Source organism: Oncorhynchus tshawytscha, linkage group LG30 (assembly GCF_018296145.1).
Source record: "Oncorhynchus tshawytscha isolate Ot180627B linkage group LG30, Otsh_v2.0, whole genome shotgun sequence".
Taxonomy (NCBI): domain Eukaryota; kingdom Metazoa; phylum Chordata; class Actinopteri; order Salmoniformes; family Salmonidae; genus Oncorhynchus; species Oncorhynchus tshawytscha.
In genome coordinates, this window is record NC_056458.1 from 13877615 (window position 1) to 13900966 (window position 23352).

Below are 23352 nucleotides of genomic sequence, written 5' to 3' on the forward strand. Positions count from 1 at the left end.
TGAATTTGTAGTGGTGACAACAGCCATGGTTTTATATTTAAACAAATTATTCATTTTCACACTAGCCATTGACATTGGGAAAAAAACATCCAAGATGAGGTGCAAAAAGAAAAGAAAGACAATTAACGAATAACATCGTCTAACTAGACAATTCAAAATGTCCAGCATTCACTTCTGTTGATTCATGTACCGATAGTACTGTCCCATTACATAGTATTCCATATTAGGTTGAAATCATTTGTAGGGATTTATTAACTATTTGCCAATAATAATTGTAATAATGTAATGTGGCAGAAACGAGTACAAAATACAATTCCGGGGAGGGGGGGAATCCAACATTTCCATGCAGTCCTGCCTCAATATCTGGGCTTGTGTTTGCTCCATGAGTGACATTAAAAGTATCCATAGTACAAGGACTACAATATTTGTGCTAATTAGTGCATTCCATTGGAATTGTAAAAAATAGAAAGTTAAAGGGGCAATATGCGTTTGGCACATATTTTTGGACTTAATTTAGATATACTCATTTGATTCTTAAAGCACTAGCCTAAAAAAACATTCTTAAGTTTATCATGGAGGGTCATTAACTGCATCCATAGCGGTCTACACATTTGAGTGGTTATATCTCTCCAGCCTAATCCCATGGTTGTTTACCAAATCAGTGGTGGGGTGGAAACTGCAGATTGCCCCCTTAAGGATGACACTTGGACTACATCAGGTTTGCTAACTTTAGTGAAAAAATGAATGGAACTGGACATGCAGTCAATTATTTTACCATTGGCACAATGAATGGATTTGACATTGTCTGTAAAAGTGTTCTGTGGAAGACTAGGTTCAACTCCGTATTGGTTTTTAGTGCTGTAATTCAGTCCTCGTGTTGGTTTGTCACAGAGTAGCTCGGATGGCTTCATTCCGCAGCACTTTGTAGGTGAGCCAATAGAAAACATTGAAGCAGAGAAAACTCAGAGGGAACACAGCCCTAGATATGGTGTCGATCCTTTTTGCCCGATCTACAAACTGCTTGCGGATGTCATACAGTGGGAACCCATGAGGTAAGGCCTGAAAGATCGGGGCGTCCATCTCTGGTGGTGCATCGCCTGCTACTCCATAACTATGGAGAAAATAGGCTTGGCTCTGCTCCACCAGCTCCTGCTCCTAAGAAAGAACAAAAGGAAAAGGGCCAAATGTCTGTCACCCTCAGTCATAACCTGCAATATTTTCTCCACATTACTTGCTGCATACTGGATTATGATTAAACTCTTGCGAAGTCAATAAGGCCTTTGTAAGAATTGGATTTTGTGATAAATACATTTCACGAGGTTAAACAGACAACCTCAACACTAAGTGAGATCTACAGTGCCTTCAGAAAGTATTCACACCCCTTAACTTTTTTCACAATTAAAGTGTGATAGAAAAAAAATATTTAATTGCAATTGTCAACACAATACTCTGAAATTGGAAGATTTTTATTTTATTTTTAATTAATGGAAAATAAAATGTCTTGGATAAATATTCAACCTCACTGAGTCAATACATAACTTGTGGCTGCGAATACAGCTGTGAGTTTCTCTAAGTAAGTCTAAGGGCTTTGCTCATTGGGATTGTACAATTTTTCAAGTTAGTTGTTGATCATTGCTAGACAGCCACTTAATTCTTGCCATAGATTTTCAAACCTAAACTTTATAAACTAGGCTAGTCAGAACCAGTCAACGTTCAATGATTTTTCCTGTGCTTCTCTATTCCATTTATTTGTTTAAAAATAACTCCCTAGTCCTTGCTAAAGAAAAGTATACCCGTAACATAATGCAGCCACCACCATGTTTGAAAATATGAAGAGTGTTACTCAGTGTTGTTGGATTTGCCCCATACACAATTCTTGCTATTCAGGACAAAAAGTACATTTTCAGTTTTACTTTAGTGCCTTATCGCAAACAGGATGCTTGTCCTGGAATATTTTTATACTGTACAGGCTTTCTTCTCACTCTATTTATGTTAGTATTGTGGAGTAGCTACAATGTTGTTGACCCATCCTCAGTTATCTCCTATCACAGCCATTCAACTGTTAAAATCACTATTGGCCTTATGATTAAATCCACGAAGGAAGGGCACCTGTATCTTTGTAGTGACTGGGTGTATTGATACAGCATCCAAAGTGTAATTAATAACTTCACCATGCTCAAAGGGATATTCAATGTCTGCTTTTTTCTTTACCCATCTACCAGACATTTCAGCTTTTCATTTATTAATTTGTAAACATTTCTTAACAATTCCACTTTGATATTATGGGGTATTGTGTGTAGATCAGAATCTCAATTTAACCTCAGGCTGTAACACAATGTGGAAAACGTCAACGGGTGTCAATACTTTCTGAAGGCACTACCATTTTGTTTTTCTAAGTGAACAAACAGTGGAATACCCCATTAAACTAAACTCCAGTCAGCATGAGAAATGTAGGAGTTTTTACCCTGGCACAGACGCTGCATTGCTGAGGGCCAGGCAGGGTCCCCTGGGAGGAGTTGTTGCCTGGCAAGTTGTTACCTTTCACTTGGCTGCTCTCCCCACTTCCACTTCTCTGCTAATAAATCCAGAGCAACATGGAGGTCTAGCAGGCATACATGAATACTGTGATTCAATCTAAACAACATGCAATGACACATTACTGATTTACATTCATTTTTCAAATGTACATTTAATAAAGTTGTAATAACATGTAACTGGTGGTATTTGCGGTCTGTAATTACAGAGGTGTAACAACAAATGCTTGTTACCATGCTTGTTACAAATCGGCAAGTTTCTACTAAATTCACCTATTCAGTGTTTAGTTTCTTCCCTGCTCCATCGGATTTAGTCATAACTGTCACAAGGACTATAATCTCTTGTGCACTGGGTGTCTGAGATTAAAGATTGGAGGCTCAATAGGCTCCAATTACCTACCCATGAATGTGCACTCTTCAACATTTTTGCTAGCACTTGCCACAAAAAAGTACCATCTGGGTTGACCTGGTTAAATTTACAATTACAGATCAGACATAGGTTCACTTTACCGACTAGGGTCTACCATACAAGTGTCATCCCAGATTATTTATTTACAGTTGAAGTTGGAAGTTTGGAGGTGTACCTGTGGATGTATTTCAAGGCCTACCTTCAAACTCAGTGCCTCTTTGCTTGACATCAGGTGAAAATCAAAAGAAATTAGCTTAGACCTCAGGAAAAAATTGTAGACCTCCATGAGTCTGGATGATCCATGGGAGCAATTTCCAAAAACCTGAAGGTACCATATTCATCTATACAAACAATAGTATGGAAGTATAAACACCATGGGACCACACAGCGATCATACCACTCAGGAAGGAGATGCGTTCTGTCTCCTAGAGAATAATGTACTTTGGTGCAAAAAGTGCAAATCAATCCCAGAACAACAGCAAAGGACCTTGTGAAGATGCTGGAGGAAACAGGTACAAAAGTATGCATATCCACAGTAAAACGAGTCCTATATCGACATAACCTGAAAGGCCACTGCTCCAAAACCTCAATAAAAAGCCAGACTACGGTTTGCAACTGCACATGGGGACAAAGATCGTACTTCTTGGAGAAATGTCCTCTGGTCTGATGAAACAAAAATAGAACGGTTTGGCCATAATGACCATTGTTATGTTTGGAGGAAAAAGGGGGAGGCTTGCAAGCCGAAGAACACCATCCCAATCGTGAAGCACAGGGGTGGCAGCATCATGTTGTGGGGGTGCTTTGCTGCAGGAGGGACTGGTGCACTTTACAAAATAGATGGCACCATGAGGCAGGAAAATTATGTGGATATGTCGAAGACATCAGTCAGGAAGTGAAAGCTTGGTCGCAAATGGGTCTTCCAAATGGACAATGACCCCAAGCATACTTCCAAAGTTGTGGCAAAATGGCTTAAGGACAACAAAGTCAAGGTATTGGAGTGGCCATCACAAAGCCCTGACCTCAATCTTACAGATATTTGTGGGCAGAACTGAAAAAGCGTGTGCAAGCAAGGAGGCCTACAAACCTGACTCAGTTACATCAGCTCTGTCAGAAGGAGTGAGTTGGGAATGAGTTGGGAATTCACCCAAATCATTGTGGGAAGCTTGTGGAAGGCTACCCGATACGTTTGACCAAAGTTAAACCATTTAAAGGCAATGCTAGCAAATACTAATTGAGTGTATGTAAACTTCTGACCCATTGGGAATGTGATGAAAGAAATAAAAGCTGAAATAAATCATTCTCTCTACTATTATTCTGATATTTCACATTCTTAAAATATATTGGTGATCCTAACTGACCTAAGACAGGGAATTGTACTAGGATTAAATGTCAGGAATTGTGAAAAACTGAGTTTAAATGTATTTGGCTAAGGTTAATGTAAACTTCCGACTTCAACTGTATATTTTAATACAACTTGTGTACATTACCCATTATGACAACCTGAACGTCCTTGCCATCCAAGTGAGAGGATAAATCCATAAGTACAATGTAACTTCTAGGTGTGATACAGGATTTAGCTGTTTACAATGAAGTGTATTTTGAGGTGAACTTACATAGTACATTACCCATCCTGACAACCTGGTCCTCATTTTAAGGCTTCCTGAAGCACCATCCAAGTGGGAGGATAAGCACACTAGTACACCAGAATGCATGTAATATCTGTAAGTCCAATGCAATTACTAGGTGCTACACAGGATTTAGGTAGTTAAAATTTAGAGTATGTTGGGGGGTACTTGTAATTAATGTGTACTTATATTGTACGTTACCCATCCTGGCCCTCATTTTAAAGCTTCTGGAAACCCCATCAACGTGAGAAAATAAACACAAGTACACTACAGAGTACATGCAATATCTGCATAAGTACAATGTAATTACTAGGTGTTACACAGGATTTAGCTAGTTAAAATGAAGGGTATCTTGATGAGTACTTGTAATAATTGTGTACCTACAAAGTACGTTACTCATTCTGACAATCTAGTTGTGAGAAAATAAACACACTAATAGACCACAGACTACATATCTGTAATGATTACATGGTTGTTGATAGTTCTTACACGGGATGTAGCTATTTAAAGTGATGTGTAACTGTACCTATGAGCAATTTCTATATAATTACTTATTACCAAGTGAAAATACCTACCAAAGAGCTTCTACTTCAGTCAGCTTTATTGCAAAATACCCTTACAATTTTTAAAAACCTTTTGTGAAGGAATTGTGCAGGTGTCCTGCAGGAATCCTGTAGAATATGTATAACCTGTATAACTGCAGTTATTCTGCAATTACTGTGTCCAAAATATCATAGTTGACTGCAGTTACTGCACTTTTACTGCAGTTTTAAAACTGCAATCTTTTTTTGTAAGGGTGAATCCTGCAGGATTTTGATATTCCTGCAGGGTTTATGGCGGCGCACAATTGGCCTAGGGTCATCCTGGTTCGGGGAGGGCGGCGCACAATTGGCCCAGCGTCGTCCGGGTTAGGGGAGGGTTTGGCTGAGGTAGGCTGTCATTGTAAGATAAGAATTTGTTCTTAACTGACTTGCCTAGTTAAATAAAGGTTCAATAAAATTTTACAAATTCAATGGCAATTCCTGAAGGACCAATTCCAGAACGAATCCTGCAGGATTTTGATATTCGGTAAGGCCATATCAGATAGTCAAACTACTGGAGGAAATAAAGTGTGTGTGTGGTGGTGAGTGCACATCATTTTGTAGCTAGTTTTTGATTACCCAAAAATGTGTTTTAAACTTTCCTTTACAATCTACAACAAGAAGATGCAGGGTCATGTGACATCTTGGTCACCATAACAACAGTTGAGTAAATGGCTGCCAGGCAGTTTAGCTAGCTAGTTCAAGTACTGCTAATATAACTTTTTTTTTGAACAGGTAAAGAGTTAGAGAAACATACTAAAACTGCAACTAATGCCTATATAAACATGTTAGGGGTCGCATAGTTATTTTTGAATGTTGTTTGTAGAATATTTTATGAGTAAATTAGCTATCTTAGCTAGCATGTGCTCTACATAGCGTTGACAAAACAAAACATTTAACTTTTGCTTCCATGGAAAGTGACAAATGAGGTTTGATATCCCCCTGCTCTATCTCTTTAGTACTGTTGTCACAAGTTAAGCTATAATATTTCATTGCTTATTGGCTTGCACTTGACGATGGTAACCAAGTCACAAGACTGATCATGACATATAACTAAGGAAGTGATTGAATTTAAGTGGTAAAGGGGGGTTAAAAGCATTGTTTAAAACAATGTTCCAAATTGCATACTTGCGTTTTCCTGTTCTTTCAAGAACACCTGAGAGATCATACCGTCTAGTATAGGAGAACACAGAGCGCTTAAAATCTGCTAAATTTGAAACGTACTTCGACATGATCTTTAACCTAAATTTGAAACTGCATCATCATGCAGCCGACACCAACAAAGCTAGCTTTTATGCTAGCTAGCTACATCTGTTTACATTGTAGCAACTAGTGCTAGCAATTCAGTGAACAACTATCCCAGAATGGAAATATGTAACATGAATAACAAGTAACAGAATCGAATTTCTCTGTACCTGTTAGTGAATTAAGCTGACACCAACCAGAATAATTTTAGGTTGTGTCCTCTTCTCACAAATTGCTTGGTCTGCTGCTACATCATTATTTTCTGCTGCTACATTATTGTGGACGTATGACAGGTAATCTTTCAAATCAAATCAAACTTTATTAGTCACATGCGCCGAATAGACCATACCGTGAAATGCTTACTTACAAGCCCTTAACCAAAAGTGCAGTTCAAGAAAGAGTTAAGAAAATATTTACCAAATAAACTAAAGCAAAAAATAATAAAAGAGTAACAACAAAATAATAACAAGGCTATATACAGGGGGTACCGGGTCAATGTGCAGGGGGTACAGGTTAGTCGAGGTAATTTGTACATGTAGGTAGCGGTGAAGTGACTATGCATAGATAATAAACAGCAAGTAGCAGCAATGTACAAAACAAATGGAGGGGGGGGGGGGTCAATGTAAATAATCTGGTGGCCATTTGATTAATTGTTCAACAGTCTTATGGCTTGGGGTAGAAGCTGTTATGGAGCCTTTTGGTCCTAGACTTGGCTCTCCGGTACCACTTGTCGTGCGGTCGCAAAGAAAACAGTCTGTGACTTCTGTGACTGGAGTCTGACAATTTTTTGGGCCTTCCTCTGACACTGCCTAGTATATAGGTCCTGGATGGCAGGAAGCTTGGCCTCAGTGATGTACTGGGCCGGACGCAGTAGCACCTTACAGTCAGATGCCGAGCAGTTGTCATACCAGGCGGTGATGCAACCGGTCAGGATGCTCTCGATGGTGCAGCGGTATAACTTTTTGAGGATCTGGGGACCCATGCCAAACCTTTTCAGTCTCCTGAGGGGGAAAAGGTTTTGTTGTGCCTTCTTCACGACTGTCTTGGTGTGTTTGGACCCTGATCCCCTAACTCTCGACCCGCTCCACTACAGCTCCGTCAATGTTAATTGGGGCCTGTTCAGCCCACCTTTTCCTGTAGTCCACGATCAGCTCCTTTGTCTTGCTCAATTTGAGGGAGAGGTTGTTGTCCTGGCACCACACTGCCAGGTCTCTGACCTCCTCACTATAGGCTGTCTCATCGTTGTCGGTGATCAGTCCTACCACTGTTGTGTCGTCAGCAAACTTAATGATGGTGTTGGAGTCATGCATGATCACGTGGGTGAACAGGAAGTACAGGAGGGGACTAAGCACACACCCCTGTGGGGCCCCAGTGTTGAGGATCAGCGTAGCAGACGTGTTGTTGCCTACGCCTTACTACCACACTGATGAGTCTAAACATGTAGGTATTAGACTCGGTCAGGGAGAGGTTGAAAATGTCAGTGAAGACACTTGCCAGTTGGTCTGTGCATGCTTTGAGTACACGTCCTGGTAATCGATCTGACCCCACGGCTTTGTGAATGTTGACCTGTTTAAATGTCTTGCTCACATAGGCTACCAAGAGCGTTATCTCACAGTCGTCCATAACATCTGGTGCTCTCGTGCATGCTTCAGTGTTGCTTGTCTCTCAGCGAGCATAAAAGGCATTTAGCTCATCTGGTAGGCTCGCATCACTAGGCAGCTCGTGGCTGGGTTTCCCTTTGTAGTCCGTAATAGTTTAAGCCCTGCCACATCCGACGAGCGTCAGAGCCGGTGTAGTAGGATTCAATTTTAATCCTGTATTGACGCTTTGCTTGTTTGATGGTTACTCTGAGGGCATAGCGGGATTTCTTATAATTGTCCGGATTAGCGTCCCACTCCTTGAAAGCGGCAGCTCTAGCCTTTAGCTTGATGCGGATGTTGCCTGAAATCCATGGCTTCTGGTTAGGATATGTATGTACGGTCACTGTGGGGACAACATCGTCAATGCACTTATTGATGAAGCCGATGACTGAGGTGGTATACTACTCAATGCCATTTGATGAATCATGGAACACATTCCAGTCTGTGCTAGAAAAACAGTCCAGTAGCGTGGCATACGCGTCATCTGACCACTTCTGTATTGAGTGAGTCACTGGTACTACCTGCTTTCGTTTTTGCTTGTAGGCAGGAATCAGTAGAATATAATTATGGTCAGATTTGCCAAATGGAGGGCGGGGGAGAGCTTTGTATGCATCTCTGTGTTAGGTATGCGTAACTGGCTGTAAGGGAGTCAGGCGCAGGAGAGCAGAATTTGGGTAGCAAACGGAGCCTTTTATTTAGGCAAACAAAACACAAAACACACAGCACAAAGAACATTAAACACAATACGGGTCGACATAACCCAGCGCAACCAGTCTAACGTGCGCATACACAAAACAATAAACAATTTCACACACAGACATGGGGGGAACAGAGGGTTAAATACATGACAAGTAATGAGGGAAATGTAAACCAGGTGTGTGGGAAAACAAGACAAAACAAATGGAAAATGAAAGGTCGATCGGCAATGGCTAGAAGACCGGTGACGTCGACCACCTGAACGCCTCCCAAACAAGGAGAGGAACCGACTTCGGCGAAATTCGTGACAGTACCCCCCACCCCTCTTGATGCATGGCTCCAGCAGCGCGCCGACACCGGCCTCGGGGACGACCCGAAAGGGTGAGACGCAGGGCGATCTGATTGGAGGCGGTGGAACTCCCGCAGCATTGAAGGGTCCAACACGTCCTCCACCGGAACCCAGCATCTCTCCTCCGGACCGTACCCCTCCCAGTCCACGAGGTACTGAAGGCCCCTCACCCGGCGTCTCGAATCCAGTATAGAGCGAACGGAGTATGCCAGGGCCCCCTCGATGTCCAGGGGGGGCGGAGGAACCTCACGCACCTCAGACTCCTGGAGCGGGCCAGCCACCACCGGCCTGAGGAGAGACACATGGAACGAGGGGTTAATACGGTAATCGGGGGGAAGCTGTAACCTGTAACTCACCTCGTTCAGTCTCCTCAGGACTTTAAATGGCCCCACAAACCGCGGACCCAGCTTCCAGCAGGGCAGGCGGAGGGGCAGGTTTCGGGTCGAGAGCCAGACCCCGTCCCCCGGTGCGAACACTGAGACCTCACTGCGGTGACGGTCTGCGCTGACTTTCTGACCACAGCACGCTGAAGGTGAACATGAGCGGCGTCCCATGTCTCCTCCGCACACCGGAACCAGTCGTCCACTACAGGAGCCTCGGTCTGACTCTGATGCCAAGGAGCCAGAACTGATACCCCAGTACACACTGGAAGGTGGAGAGGTTAGTGGAGGAATGGCGGAGCGAGTTCTGGGCCATCTCTGCCGAGGGCATGAATGCCGCCCACTTGCCTGGCCGGTCCTGGCAATAAGACCTCAGAAACCTACCCACATCCTGGTTAACTCTCTCCACCTGCCCGTTACTCTCGGGGTGAAAACCCGAGGTAAGGCTGATCGAGACTCCCAGACGTTCCATGAACGCCCTCCAGACCCTCGACCTGAACTGGGGACCCTGATCAGACACTATGTCCTCAGGCACCTCGTAGTGCCGGAAGACGTCCGTAAACAAGGCTTCCGCAGTCTGTAGGGCCGTAGGGTGACCGTGCAGAGGGAGGAGATGGCAGGACTTAGAAAAACGGTCCACAACAACCAGGATTGTGGTGTTACCCTGTGAGGGAGGAAGATCCGTAAGGAAATCCACCGTCAGGTGCGACCAAGGCCGTTGTGGAACGGGTAAGGGGTGTAACTTACCTCTGGGCAGGTGCCTAGGAGTCTTACACTGGGCGCACACCGAGCAGGAGGAAACATAAACCCTCACGTCCTTAGCCAAAGTGTGCCACCAGTGCTTCACACTCAGACAGCGCACCATCCGACCGATACCTGAATGACCAGAGGAGGGTGACGTGTGGGCCCAATAGATCAGCCGGTCACAGACTGCAGACGGAACGTACAGACACCCAGCGGGACAATGGAGGGGAGTGGGCTCTGCACGTAGCGCCTGCTCAATGTCCACGTCCAGCTCCCACACTACCGGCGCTTCCAGGCAGGAGGCCGGGAGTACGGGGGTGGGATCCATGGGCCACTCCTCTGTGTCATACAGCCGGGACAGTGTGTCTGCCTTCACGTTCTGGGAACCTGGTCTGTAAGAAAGGGTAAAAACAAAATGGGTGAAAAAACATGCCCACCTTGCCTGGCGAGGGTTCAGTCTCCTCGCCGCCCAGATGTACTCAAGATTGCGGTGGTCAGTCCAGATGAGAAAAGGATGTTTAGCCCCCTCAAGCCAATGACTCCACGCCTTCAAAGCCTTGACAACAGCCAACATCTCTCGGTCCCTCATGTCATAGTTTCGCTCCGCCGGGCTGAGCTTCCTCGAGAAGGCGGCACAGGGGCGGAGCATCAGTGGCGTACCCGAGTGCTGAGAGAGCACGGCTCCTATCCCAGCCTCAGACACGTCCACCTCCACTATGAATGCCAAAGAGGGATCCGGATGGGCCAGCACGGGAGCCGAGGTAAACAGAGCCCTCAGGTGACCAAAAGCCCTGTCCGCCTCAGCCGACCACTGCAACCGTACCGGTCCCCCCTTCAACAAATTGGCAAGGGCACTAGAACAAGGGCAGCACTCACTTCTGTCATCATGAAGTGCTTTGAGAGACTAGTCAAGGATCATATCACCTCCATCTTACCTGCCACCCTAGACCTACTTCAGTTTGCATACCACCCCAACAGGTCCACAGAAGATACAATTGCCATCACACTGCACACTGCCCTATCCTACCTGGACAAGAGGAATACCTATGTAAGAATGCTTTTCATTGACTACAGCTCAGCATTCAACACCATAGTACCCTCCAAGCTCATCAATAAGCTTGAGGCCCTAGGTCTCAACTCTGCCCTGTGCAATTGGGTCCTGGACTTTGACGGGCCGCTCCCAGGTGGTGAAGGTAGGAAACAACATCTCCACTTCGCTGATCCTCAACACTGGGGCCCCACAAGGGTGCATTCTCAGCCCCCTCCTGTACTATCTGTTCACCCATGACTGCATGGCCATGCATGCCTCCAACTCAATCATCAAGTTTGCAGACGACACAACAGAGGTGGACTTGATTAGCAACAGCAACGAGACAGCCTACAGGGAGGAGTTGAGGGCCCTCGGAGTGTGGTGTCAGGAAAGCAACCTCTCACTCAACGTCAACAAAACAAAGGAGATGATCGTGGACTTCAGGAAACAGGAGCACCCCCATATCCACATAGACGGGACAGCAGTGAAGGTTGAAAGTTAAGTTCCTCGGTGTACACATCACGGACAAACTGAAATGGTCCATCCACACAGACAGTGTGGTGAAAAAGGCGCAACAGTCACCTATAACCCTCACAAAGTTTTACACAATTGAGAGCATCCTGTCGGGCTGTATCACCGCCTCAACCGCAAGGCTCTCCAGAGGGTGGTGCACTCTGCCCAACACATCATCGGGGGAAAACTACCTGCACTCCATGACACCTACAGCACCTGATGTCACAGGAAGGCCAAAAAGATCATCAAGGACAACAAACACCCGAGCCACTGCCTGTTCCCCCCCGCTACCATCCAGAAGGCGAGGTCAGTGCATCAGGTGCATCAAAGCTGGGACCTAGAGACTGAAAAACAGCTTCTATCTCAAGGCCGTCAGACCGTTAATCAGCCATTACTAACACAGAGAGGCTGCTGCCTACAAACAGACTCGAATCATTGGCCACTTTAATAAATGGATCACTAGTTACTTAAATTAATGCCACTTTAATAATGTTTACATATCTTACATTACTCATCTCATATGTATACACTGTATTTCATACTATCTATTGCATCTTGCCTATGCCGCTCGGTCATCCATATATTTATATGTACATATTCTTATGTGTATTAGGTAGTTGGTGTGGAATTGTTAGATTACTTGTTAGATGTTAGATATTACTGCAATGTCAGAACTAGAAGCACAAGCATTTCGCTACACTCACATTAACATCTGCTAACCATGTGTATGTGACCAATAAGATTTGATTATCACCCAGCCTCACCCAACTAGAATCTGAAGTAAAATGTCTACTGTTTGCTGATGATCTGGTGCTACTGTTACCCACCAAGAAGGGCCTACAGCAGCACTTCGATCTTCTGCACAGTTTGTCAGACCTGAGCCCTGACAGTTAATCTCCAAAAAAGGTCCAGTTGCCAGGATGACAAATACAAATTCCATCTAGACACCATTGCCCTAGAGCACACAACAAACTATAACTAAACATCACCACCACAGGTAACTTCCACAAAGCTGTGAATGATTTGAGAGAAAAGGCAAGAAGGGCCTTCTACGCAATCAAAAGGAACATCAAATTTGACATCCCAATTATGATATCTCAATCAGTTGTAGAACCCATTGCCCTTTGTGGTTGTGAGGTCTGGGGTCCGCTCACCAACCAAGAATTCACAAAATGGTACAAACACCTGCGTGTACAACACCAAATAATGCATGCAGAGCAGAATTAGGACGAAACTCAGCTATATCCAGGAAATAGAAGCTGTTAGAGTCTACAACCACCTAAAAGGAAACGATTCCCAAACCTTCCATAACAAAGCCATCACTTACAGAGAGATTAACCTAAAGAAGAGTCCCCTAAGCAAGCTAGTCCTGGGGCTCTGTTCACAAACACAAACAGACCCCGCAGAGCTCCAGGACAGCAACAGAATTAGACCTAACCAAATCATGAGAAACAAAGATTATTACTTGACACATTGGAAAGAATTAACAAAAAAAACGAGCAAACTAGAATGCTATTTGGCCCTGAACAGAGAGTACACAGTGGCAGAATACCTGACCACTGTGACTAACCCAATATTAAGGAAAGCTTTGACTATGTACAGACTCAGTGCAGGCGCGTTGAGAATGAACACTGAAAGCAGGCAGCTGAGCCACATGAGTGAGGGGAGACAGAGCAGCATATGTGTATGTTGTTTTACCAGTTGTAGGTAGGCTATATAGATTGTCATTATGGAGACACCTATTTCCAACCCTTTTTCCATAAAACTAAAACTAAATGTGCATACTACCTCAATCAGCCTGACTAAGCGGTGTCTGTATGTAGCCTTGCTACTTTTCTAGCCTCGCTACTGTATATAGCCTGTCTTTTTACTGTTGTTATATTTATTTACTTACCTATTGTTCACCTAATACCATTTTTGCACTATTGTTTAGTGCCTGTAAGTAAGCATTTCATTGTAAGGTCCACTACACCTGTTGTATTCGGCGCACGTGACAAATAAACTTTGACTTGATTTGGCCGTTGATTGAGGCCAATCCACCACTGCTTTCACTTTTCCAGGATCCATCTGAACATTGCCCTCAGCAATGGCATATCCCAGAAAGGTGATTGCAGAGTGGTGGTAGTCACACTTCTCGGCTTTCACGAACAGTTGGTTCTCCAGGAGGCGCTGAAGGACCTGTTTGACATGAAGAACATGTTCTTGTGCAGATCGGAAAAAAAACAAAATGTCGTCAAGGTATACGAACATAAACCGGTTTAGCATGTCCGGAAGCACATCATTGACCAAAGCCTGGAAAACATGACCTGGTACTCATAATGTCCACTAGCTGTGTTGAAGGCTGTCTTCCACTCATCCCCCTCGCGTATCCAAACCAGGTGGTAGGTATTTCAAAGGTCCAACTTGGAAAATATGGTGGCCCCCTGGAGAGGTTCAAATGTCGAGGAGAGGAGAGGTAGGGGGTAACGATTCTTGACAATAATGTCATTAAGTCCCCGAAAGTCAATGCACGGACGCAGGGTCTTGTCCTTCTCCACAAAGAAAAACCCTGCGCCGACAGGAGATGCAGACAGACGGCCCCAGTGGCAAGAGACTCCTCTATGTACTCTTCCATAGTTTTGGTCTCTGGTCCGGACAGAGAATACAATCGATTCCGAGGTGGTGTAGTGCCTGGGAGAAGAGCAATGGCACAATCGTAAGGACGATGTCATGGTATTCTGTGGGGATAGCAGAGACATCCACAGTCTTGCTTACATCCAGAGGAAGGCGACTTGAGGAAGGCTGTGCTGCTTGAAGGCAGTGGGAATGGCAAAATGGGCTCCAACCCAAGATGGAGCTTATGGTCCAATCAATCATCGGATTGTGCTTTTAAAGCCAGGAAAATCCCAAAACAACCGGAACAAGGGGAGATGCAATGAGGAGGAACTGTATTGTCTCACTGTGGTTACCAGAAACCCGTAATTGAACGGGCACAGTACAGACAACAGTTATTATTCAACCCTCGAGAGCATTCCCCAATTGATAACCTAGCTCTTCCCAACTGCATAGGCTCAGGAGTATCCAACTCACCCGTTGTAGATTCCCGAGAGGGCTCTGTTGGCTTCGAATCCTCTCTGAAGAGCTACCTTCGGAAACTTCCGGATTCCCTCGGAGGTGAAAGTGCCAAAGCGGGTGCACAAGTGTGCCCGAGACCAGATCTCCTCTCACTCTTGCATTCCCTTAGGCATCCATCAATTTTAATGGTAAGGGCGATAAGGGAGTCCAGATCCATTGGCAATTCCCGAGTAGCTAGCTCATCCTTCACCTCCTCAGATAATTCGTGCAAATAAGTATCAAAAAGAGACTGCGGGTTCCAGGTACTCTCGGCGGCCAACGTGCGAAAATCAGTCCGCGTAGTCTGCCACACTATGGGAGTTGACGTAAGTCAAGCAGTTTACTGGCCGCCTTTCTCCCAGAAACCAGAGACTCAAATACCTTTCTCACGTCTGCCATGAATTCCTCCAGATGACCACAAATGGCAGATTGTTGCTCCCAAACTGCCGTAGCCCAAGAGAGCACCCATCCCGACATTAGGGTAATAATATACGCTATCTTCGATCTGTCTGAAGGAAACAAAGATGGCTGTAGCTCAAAAATAAGCGTGCACCGAGAAAGAAAACCCTGGCAGGATTCACCGAATATCGCTCCGGAGGAGGTAAGCGGGTTTCTCGGGGAGCGGGTTTCACGGGGAGCCGGGATAGGCTGTACAAACTCACCACAGATAGGGGGAAAATACCAGGGTGATTACTGGGTGATTGGGGTTTTTCCAGAGGTGGCAGGTAGCCTCTGAGCTAATTCCCTGATTTGCTCCATAATAGCCTTTAACCCATGGTCATGGCGTTCCGTCAAGGACCTGAGCCCTTCCAAAAGGCCCTGTACCAGCTTCTCATGTCTCCTAATGGTGGCTTCCTGCAGGGGGAGAGTGTGGCGGAGCTGGTCCAAGTCTGCTGGTCTGTCATGGCCAGTTCGTATTATCAAGGCACAAGGCGAGACCCAGATGCAGACACAGGAGGCAGATGGTTGGAGTCTTACAATGTTTAATAATCCAAAGGGGTCGGCAAGAGAATGGTCGTGGACAGGCAAAAAGGTCAAAACCAGATCACAGTCCAGGAGGTACAGAGTGGCAGAGAGGCTTGTGGTCAAGGCAGGCAGAATGGTCAGGCAGGCGGGTACAGAGTCCAGAAACAGGCAAGGGTCAAAACCAGGAGGACTAGAAAAAGGAGAATAGCAAAAGGAGTACAGGAAAAACATGCTGGTTGATTTGACTAAACATACAATACAAACTGGCACAGAGCGACAGGAAACACGGATAAATACACTGGGGAAAATAAGCGACACCTGGAGAGGGTGGAGTCAATCACAGGAAAAGGTGAAACAGATCAGGGCATGACACCTGGAGCTGTCAAACGGATTTCATCAGTGGTGGAAAACGTACCCGTGAAATTCACCCAGTAAAATACTACCTGAGTAAAAATCTAAAAGTATTTGGTTTTAAATATACTTAATTATTAAAAGTAAACGTAATTGCTAAAATATAAGTATCAAAAGTAAAAGTATAAATCATTTCAAATTCTTTATATTAAATTAAGCAAACCAGACGGCACCATTTTCTTGTTTTTATTTATTTATGGATAGTCACGGGCTATTGCCGTAACTCAGACATAATTTCCAAATGAAGCATGTGTGTTTAGTGAGTCCGCCAGATCAGAGGCTGTAGGGATGACCAAGGATGTTCTATTGATAAGCGCAGGATTTTGACAAATTTCCTGTCCTGCTAAGCATTTAAAATGTAACGAGTACTTTTGGGTGTCAGTGAAAATTGATGGAGTAAAAAGTACATACTTCACTACATTCCTAAAAAAGTAAAAGTTGTCAAAAATATAAATAGTAAAGTACAGATACTCTGCAAAAAACGACTTATGTAGTACTATTACTTAAGTACTTTACACCACTGGATTTAATAAATAGGCTATTTTATAACTTCAGTTTATTGTTGTTGGAGACTTGTGTTATTATGCAATTATTAATGCCAATGTTTAGTCAATTAAATTGAAAGTTATTTAATTGTGATCATGGTTACAGTTCTATCGCAATTTTTTATATTATTTTTAATAGAATGCATTAGATTGAAAGTAACAGTTAGTCAGATTAGGCTACGGGTAAAGAAAACACTGGCTGTTGTTGACAAGCATAGGCCTAGTCAGTTCATATTATATAATTAAGTGATTGAAATGATGACCCCATTCCAGCAGGCTATTGGGCAATGGAAGCACTTCTTACGTCAATCTCCTTGCTATTCATGTTGAATAAATTAGTCTGTCAATTTGAACTAAACATCTTGCCTTGGCTACTGTAGGCTATCTGACATGAGATGTAGTCCTATCAGGCATTATCAGGCGTTATAGGCTACCTGCATCTAGCTAACCAAACCATAGCAAAGTTAAATTACAATCATAAACCCAGATTTTAGTCAGTAGGCCTAGCCTATGCCTGTGGAAATGACAAGTCAATCGTGCAAATAGGCCATTTATAGCAGTTTGTAGTCATAACATCTGGCACATAATAAGGGCACAATGGCTAGAAAATAGCGTAACATTTGTTTTTTGAAGTCTAATAAGGGCAAATTATATTTTCTCTTGCAACACATTCAAATTCCTTTATTAGTCACATTATAGCTTACAAGAATGATTATTTTGATGGAAAACCTTCTTAGGTTGTTAGAAGTTAAGTCGATATCCCTTCTTATTTCACTCGATAACGTTGTTGAAAAAGGGTTTATTGGCTAAATGTGGCAACTTCTCTCTTGCTGTGAAAAAAAAAACATTTAGGCTAGCTTTCAGGGCATTTTGAGTAGTCATTGGGCTAGAAATTTTAACTAGACCGGGTAACTATGGGGCAAAACATACGAGGTTGGCTTAGATTATTGACATGTAAACTATATTTCATTTCCAATGTTTATTAAAAACATAAAAACATTTGCACAATGAGCACTTGTTGTCCCTCATGTTGTCAATGAGGTGGTCGGTTTTCAATTGGCTTACACTTATCACATGGTTTGTGCAGGCTGAAATATGGTGAGTTTGGATGCTATCAGAAACTTTAAGATTTGTAATGAGCATTCGTTTTTACACCCCTGTAATTACAGACTGCAATTACCACATGTTGTTATTACAGTGTAACTATGAATTATTACAATAAATTACAATACTTGTTACAATGTAACTATTACACTATAATAAGGACTACTTTGTCACGAATATTACCGAAGGTGACTCCCCTTCTTGTTCGGGTGGCGCTCGGCGGTCGTCGTCACCGGTCTACTAGCTATCACCGATCCTTTGTTCTGTGTTCGTTTGGTTTTGTCTAATTGGTATCACCTGTTTCTTGTTTGGTTGTTAGGGTGGGGTTATTTAAGTTGGTTCAGCCCGCTTCTGTTTCGTGCGAGCTTGTTCGTCTGTTTTGTGTTAGAGTGTATTTTGTTTGCATTTTGGGTTTCGCGCTGTCCGTTAATATTTCTGTTCATTTGTTTTCCTACTTTTGTTCATGTTATTTTTCCTGGACATTAAAGCGTGTTTTTTCCCACATCCTTTTGCTCTCTGCGCCTGACTCCACACCTCTTCACTCATTACACGTTATAGAAGCCCGCACCTTAATATGGAGTCAGCAGGAGCAGCGACCACTCCTCTTCCCACGATGGAGGAGAGAGTCCTTCATCACTCGTCCATCCTCCATCGCCTCGGATCAGCAATGGATCAAATGATGGAGAGGATGGATCGTTGAGAGAGGAATGGTCTCCCTACTACCCCACCGACCCTCCCACCAGCAACTCTACCATCTCCCCCATCGGGATCCGGTTCCAGCGCTCTGCGCATTACGCCTCCGAGAGAGTACGATGGAGCAGCGACGGGGTGCCAGGGATTCCTGCTTCAACTAGAACTCTATCTGGCCACCGTTCGGCCGGCTCCCTCGGACGAGGAGAGCATGTGTGTCCTCATCACATGCCTTACGGGTAGAGCCCTTGAGTGGGCCAATGCGGTCTGGAACGGGCCCGACTCAGCGAAGGGCAATCACCCGGAGTTCACCCGCCGTTTCCGGGCCGTGTTCGATCACCCTCCAGAGGGTCGAGCGGCGGGTGAGAGGTTGTTCCATCTCAGGCAGGGGACGAGGAGCACGCAGGACTTTGCGCTGGAGTTCCGGACCTTGGCCGCTGGAGCAGGGTGGAACGACAGGGCCCTGATAGACCATTACCGGTGTAGCCTGAGAGAGGACGTTCTTAGCCTGGATGGACTGATAGACCTGTCGATCCGGTTGGACCATCTGCTAGCTGCTCGCGGACGTTCTGAAAGGGTCCTGTCAGTTCTACCTCCTGACCCTCCCGCTCCTATCCCGATGGAGCTAGGAGGGACTGCGTCTAGGGAGATCGGAGGAGGAGGCTCCTCCTGTACCAGTTGTGGCCGGAGAGGGCACACGTCTGGTCGGTGCTGGAGGAATTCATCTGGGAGTCGAGAAGGCAGGCAGAACACTCCTCGGTCACCCCAGGTGAGTAAGCACCACACTCTCCCAGAGTTTCCTGTTGGTCACATGTTCTTATTAATTTGTTTCCTTAATTATTCTCCCTCTCTCAAGCATAAGGCACTGGTAGATTCAGGTGCAGCTGGGAACTTTATAGATCGCGGACTTGCTCAGAGGTTGAGGATTCCGTTAGTAAAAGTAGACCCCCCTTTTCCCGTGCACTCTTTAGATAGTCGACCATTAGGGTCAGGGCTGGTGAGGAAAGCCATAATTCCGTTGGAGATGATTACGCAGGGGAATCACAAGGAGCGAATTAGTCTGTTCCTTATCGATTCACCTGCGTTTCCGGTGGTGCTGGGGATTCCCTGGCTAGCTATTCACAATCCTACGATTTCGTGGAAACAGGGAACTCTCCAGGGGTGGTCTGATGAGTGTTCAGGCAGGTGTGTAGGGGTTTCCATCGGTGCGACAACGGTGGAGAGTCCAGACCAGGTTTCCACCGTGCGCATTCCTGCTGAGTATGACGATTTGGCTATCGCTTTCAGTAAAAAGAAGGCGACCCAATTACCACCCCATCGTCAGGGGGATTGCGTGATAAACCTCCAGGTAAACGCTGCACTCCCCAGGAGTCATGTGTATCCTTTATCCCAGGAGGAGACGGTGGCTATGGAAACATATATCACCGAGGCTCTGGAACAGAGGTACATTCGGCCCTCCATGTCACCTGTCTCCTCGAGTTTCTTTTTTGTGAAGAAAAAGGATGGTGGTTTGCATCCGTGTATTGATTATAGAGGTCTAAATTCCATCACGGTGGGTTTTAGTTACCCACTACCTCTCATTGCAACGGCAGTGGAATCATTTCACGGAGCGCAGTTCTTCACAAAACTGGATCTCAGGAGTGCGTATAATCTGGTGCGTATTCGGGAGGGAGATGAATGGAAAACTGCATTTAGCACTACATCTGGCCATTATGAGTACCTCGTCATGCCATACGGGTTAAAGAATGCTCCAGCTATATTTCAATCCTTTGTGGATGAGATTCTCAGAGACCTGCACGGACAGGGTGTAGTGGTGTATATTGTCGATATTTTGCGCATGTGTCTCTGGTGCGCAAAGTTCTTAGACGACTGCTGGAGCATGACCTGTACGTGAAGGCGGAGAAATGTGAGTTTTCTAAACGATCAGTTTCCTTCCTGGGTTATCGCATTTCCAGCTCTGGGTTGGTAATGGAGGGTGACCGCGTAAAGGCCGTGCGTAATTGGCCGACTCCGACCACGGTAAAGGAGGTGCAGCGGTTCTTAGGGTTTGCCAATTACTACCGGAGGTTTATCCGGGGTTTTGGTCAGGTAGCAGCTCCTATTACCTCACTGCTGAACGGGCTGAACGTGGGGCCGGTGCGTTTGCAGTGGTCAGCAGAGGCGGACGGAGCTTTTCGTAGGTTGAAGGCGATGTTCACTGAGGCGCCGGTGTTGGCGCATCCGGACCCGTCTTTGGCGTTTATAGTAGAGGTGGACGCATCCGAGGCGGGGGTTGGAGCGGTGCTCTCACAGCGTTCGGGTGCGCCACCGAAGCTCCGCCCCTGTGCCTTTTTTTTGAAGAAGCTCGGGCCAGCGGAGTGGAATTATGATGTGGGGGACAGGGAGTTGTTGGCTATGGTTGAGGCCCTGAAGGTGTGGAGACACTGGCTTGAGGAGGCTAAGCACCCTTTCCTTATCTGGACTGACCACCGTAACCTGGAGTATATCCGATCAGCTAGGAGACTGAATCCTCATCAGGCAAGGTGGGCCATGTATTTCACCAGATTTCGTTTTACTATCTCGTATCGACCAGGTTCCCTCAACACTAAGGCCGACGCGCTGTCACAACTCTATGACACTGAGGACAGGTCCATCGATCCTACTCCCATCATTCCGGCAGCTAAGCTGGTGGCACCAGTAGTATGGGAGGTGGACGCGGACATCGAGCGGGCGCTAAGGGAGGAACCTGCGCCTCCACTGTGTCCGGAGGGTCGTAGGTACGTGCCGCTCGCTGTTCGTGATCAATTGATTCGATGGGCTCATAGTCTACCCTCGTCGGGTCATTCAGGTATTTCTAGGACAGTGCGAGGTCTTCGGAGGAAGTACTGGTGGCCCACTTTGGTGAGGGATGTGCGATTCTACGTCTCCTCCTGTTCGGTGTGCGCCCAGAGTAAGGCTCCTAGGCACCTGCCACGAGGTAAATTACAACCTCTCCCCGTTCCACAACGGCCGTGGACCCATCTATCGGTGGATTTTCTTACTGACCTTCCCCCCTCTCAGGGTAACACAACGATCCTGGTTGTTGTGGATCGGTTCTCTAAGTCCTGCCGTCTTATCCCATTGCCCGGTCTCCCTATGGCCCTACAGACTGCGGAAGCTCTTTTCACCCATGTCTTCCGGCACTACGGGGTGCCCGAGGATATAGTGTCTGATCGGGGCCCCCAGTTTACCTCCCGTGTATGGAGGGCATTTATGGAACGTCTGGGGGTCTCGGTCAGCCTGACCTCAGGGTATCACCCGGAAAGTAATGGGCAGGTGGAGAGAGTGAACCAGGAGGTGGGTAGGTTTCTGTGGTCGTATTGCCAGGACCGGCCAGGGGAATGGGCGAGATACATTCCCTGGGCAGAAATGGCCCAGAACTCACTAAGCCACTCCTCTACCAACATGTCACCATTTGAGTGCGTGTTGGGGTACCAGCCGGTCCTGGCACCTTGGCATCAGAGCCAGACTGAGGCTCCTGCGGTGGAGGAGTGGGTGCAGCGCTCTAAGGAGACCTGGAGGGCTGTCCAAGAGTCATTACGCCAAGCGAGTGTAAGGCAGAAGAAGAGCGCTGACCGTCACCGCAGTGAGGCCCCCGTGTTTGCACCTGGGGACAGGGTCTGGCTCTCGACCCGAAACCTGCCCCTCCGCTTGCCCTGCCGGAAGCTGGGTCCGCAGTGTATAGGGCCATTTAAAGTCCTGAGGAGAATAAACGAGGTTTGTTATCGATTATTACTTCCTTAGTATTATCGTATTAACCCCTCGTTTCATGTGTCTCTTCTCAGGCCGGTGGTAGCTGGTCCCATGCAGGAAGGTGAGGTTCCGGAGGTCCCTCCGCCCCCTCTGGACATCGAGGGGTCCCCGGCATACACTATACGAGCTATTCTGGACTCGAGACGCCGGGTGAGGGGCTTGCAGTACCTCGTTGACTGGGAGGGGTACGGTCCGGAGGAGAGGTGCTGGGTTCCGGTGGGGGATATTCTAGATCCATCTATGTTGAGAGAGTTCCATCGCCTCCGTCCGGATCGCCCGGCGCCTCGGCCCCCGGGTCGTCCCGAGGCCGGAGCGCTGCGGGAGCTGCGCGTCAGGGGGGGTACTGTCACGAATATTACCGAAGGTGACTCCCCTTCTTGTTCGGGTGGCGCTCGGCGGTCGTCGTCACCGGTCTACTAGCTATCACCGATCCTTTGTTCTGTGTTCGTTTGGTTTTGTCTAATTGGTATCACCTATTTCTTGTTTGGTTGTTAGGGTGGGGTTATTTAAGTTGGTTCAGCCTGCTTCTGTTTCGTGCGGGCTTGTTCGTCTGTTTTGTGTTAGAGTGTATTTTGTTTGCATTTTGGGTTTCGCGCTGTCCGTTAATATTTCTGTTCATTTGTTTTCCTACTTTTGTTCATGTTATTTTTCCTGGACATTAAAGCGTGTTTTTTCCCACATCCTTTTGCTCTCTGCGCCTGACTCCACACCTCTTCACTCATTACACGTTACATACTTGAAATGAAGTGTTACCAGAATTGTCATAATATTGTGGGCAGGCTCGCTCTGGAGCTACACACAAACTACTACCACAATTCAGTTAAATAATTCCTGACAAAAAAATGTTTTAGATCATTCTCTTTTGTGTTACTTGTTTACTTTCATATTTGTCTCATTATTTTGAGATGCAAAGGGAAACGGCAAGCTAAGCTGTTGTACAGAGCACATATAGACAGAAGAAGAAAGAAAAGGACTTGAATTTAGCACAGGCCAGTGGATCTGTGGATCTCCCAGCATGAGATACGA

General features: G+C 45.9%; 1 protein-coding gene across 1 annotated transcript in view; it reads right to left on the reverse strand.

The window, feature by feature from the left end:
* The window catches only part of LOC112249869 (glycine receptor subunit alpha-4-like), a 28639-nt gene continuing 5287 nt past the window's right edge, over positions 1-23352 (reverse strand). The window contains exons 9-10 of the mRNA XM_024419580.2: positions 2465-2575; positions 1-1155 (exon numbers count right to left, since the gene is read on the reverse strand). Of these exons, the coding sequence (XP_024275348.2) occupies positions 886-1155; positions 2465-2575 (381 nt within the window). The 3' untranslated portion in view covers positions 1-885. The remainder of the gene's footprint in view (positions 1156-2464; positions 2576-23352) is intronic.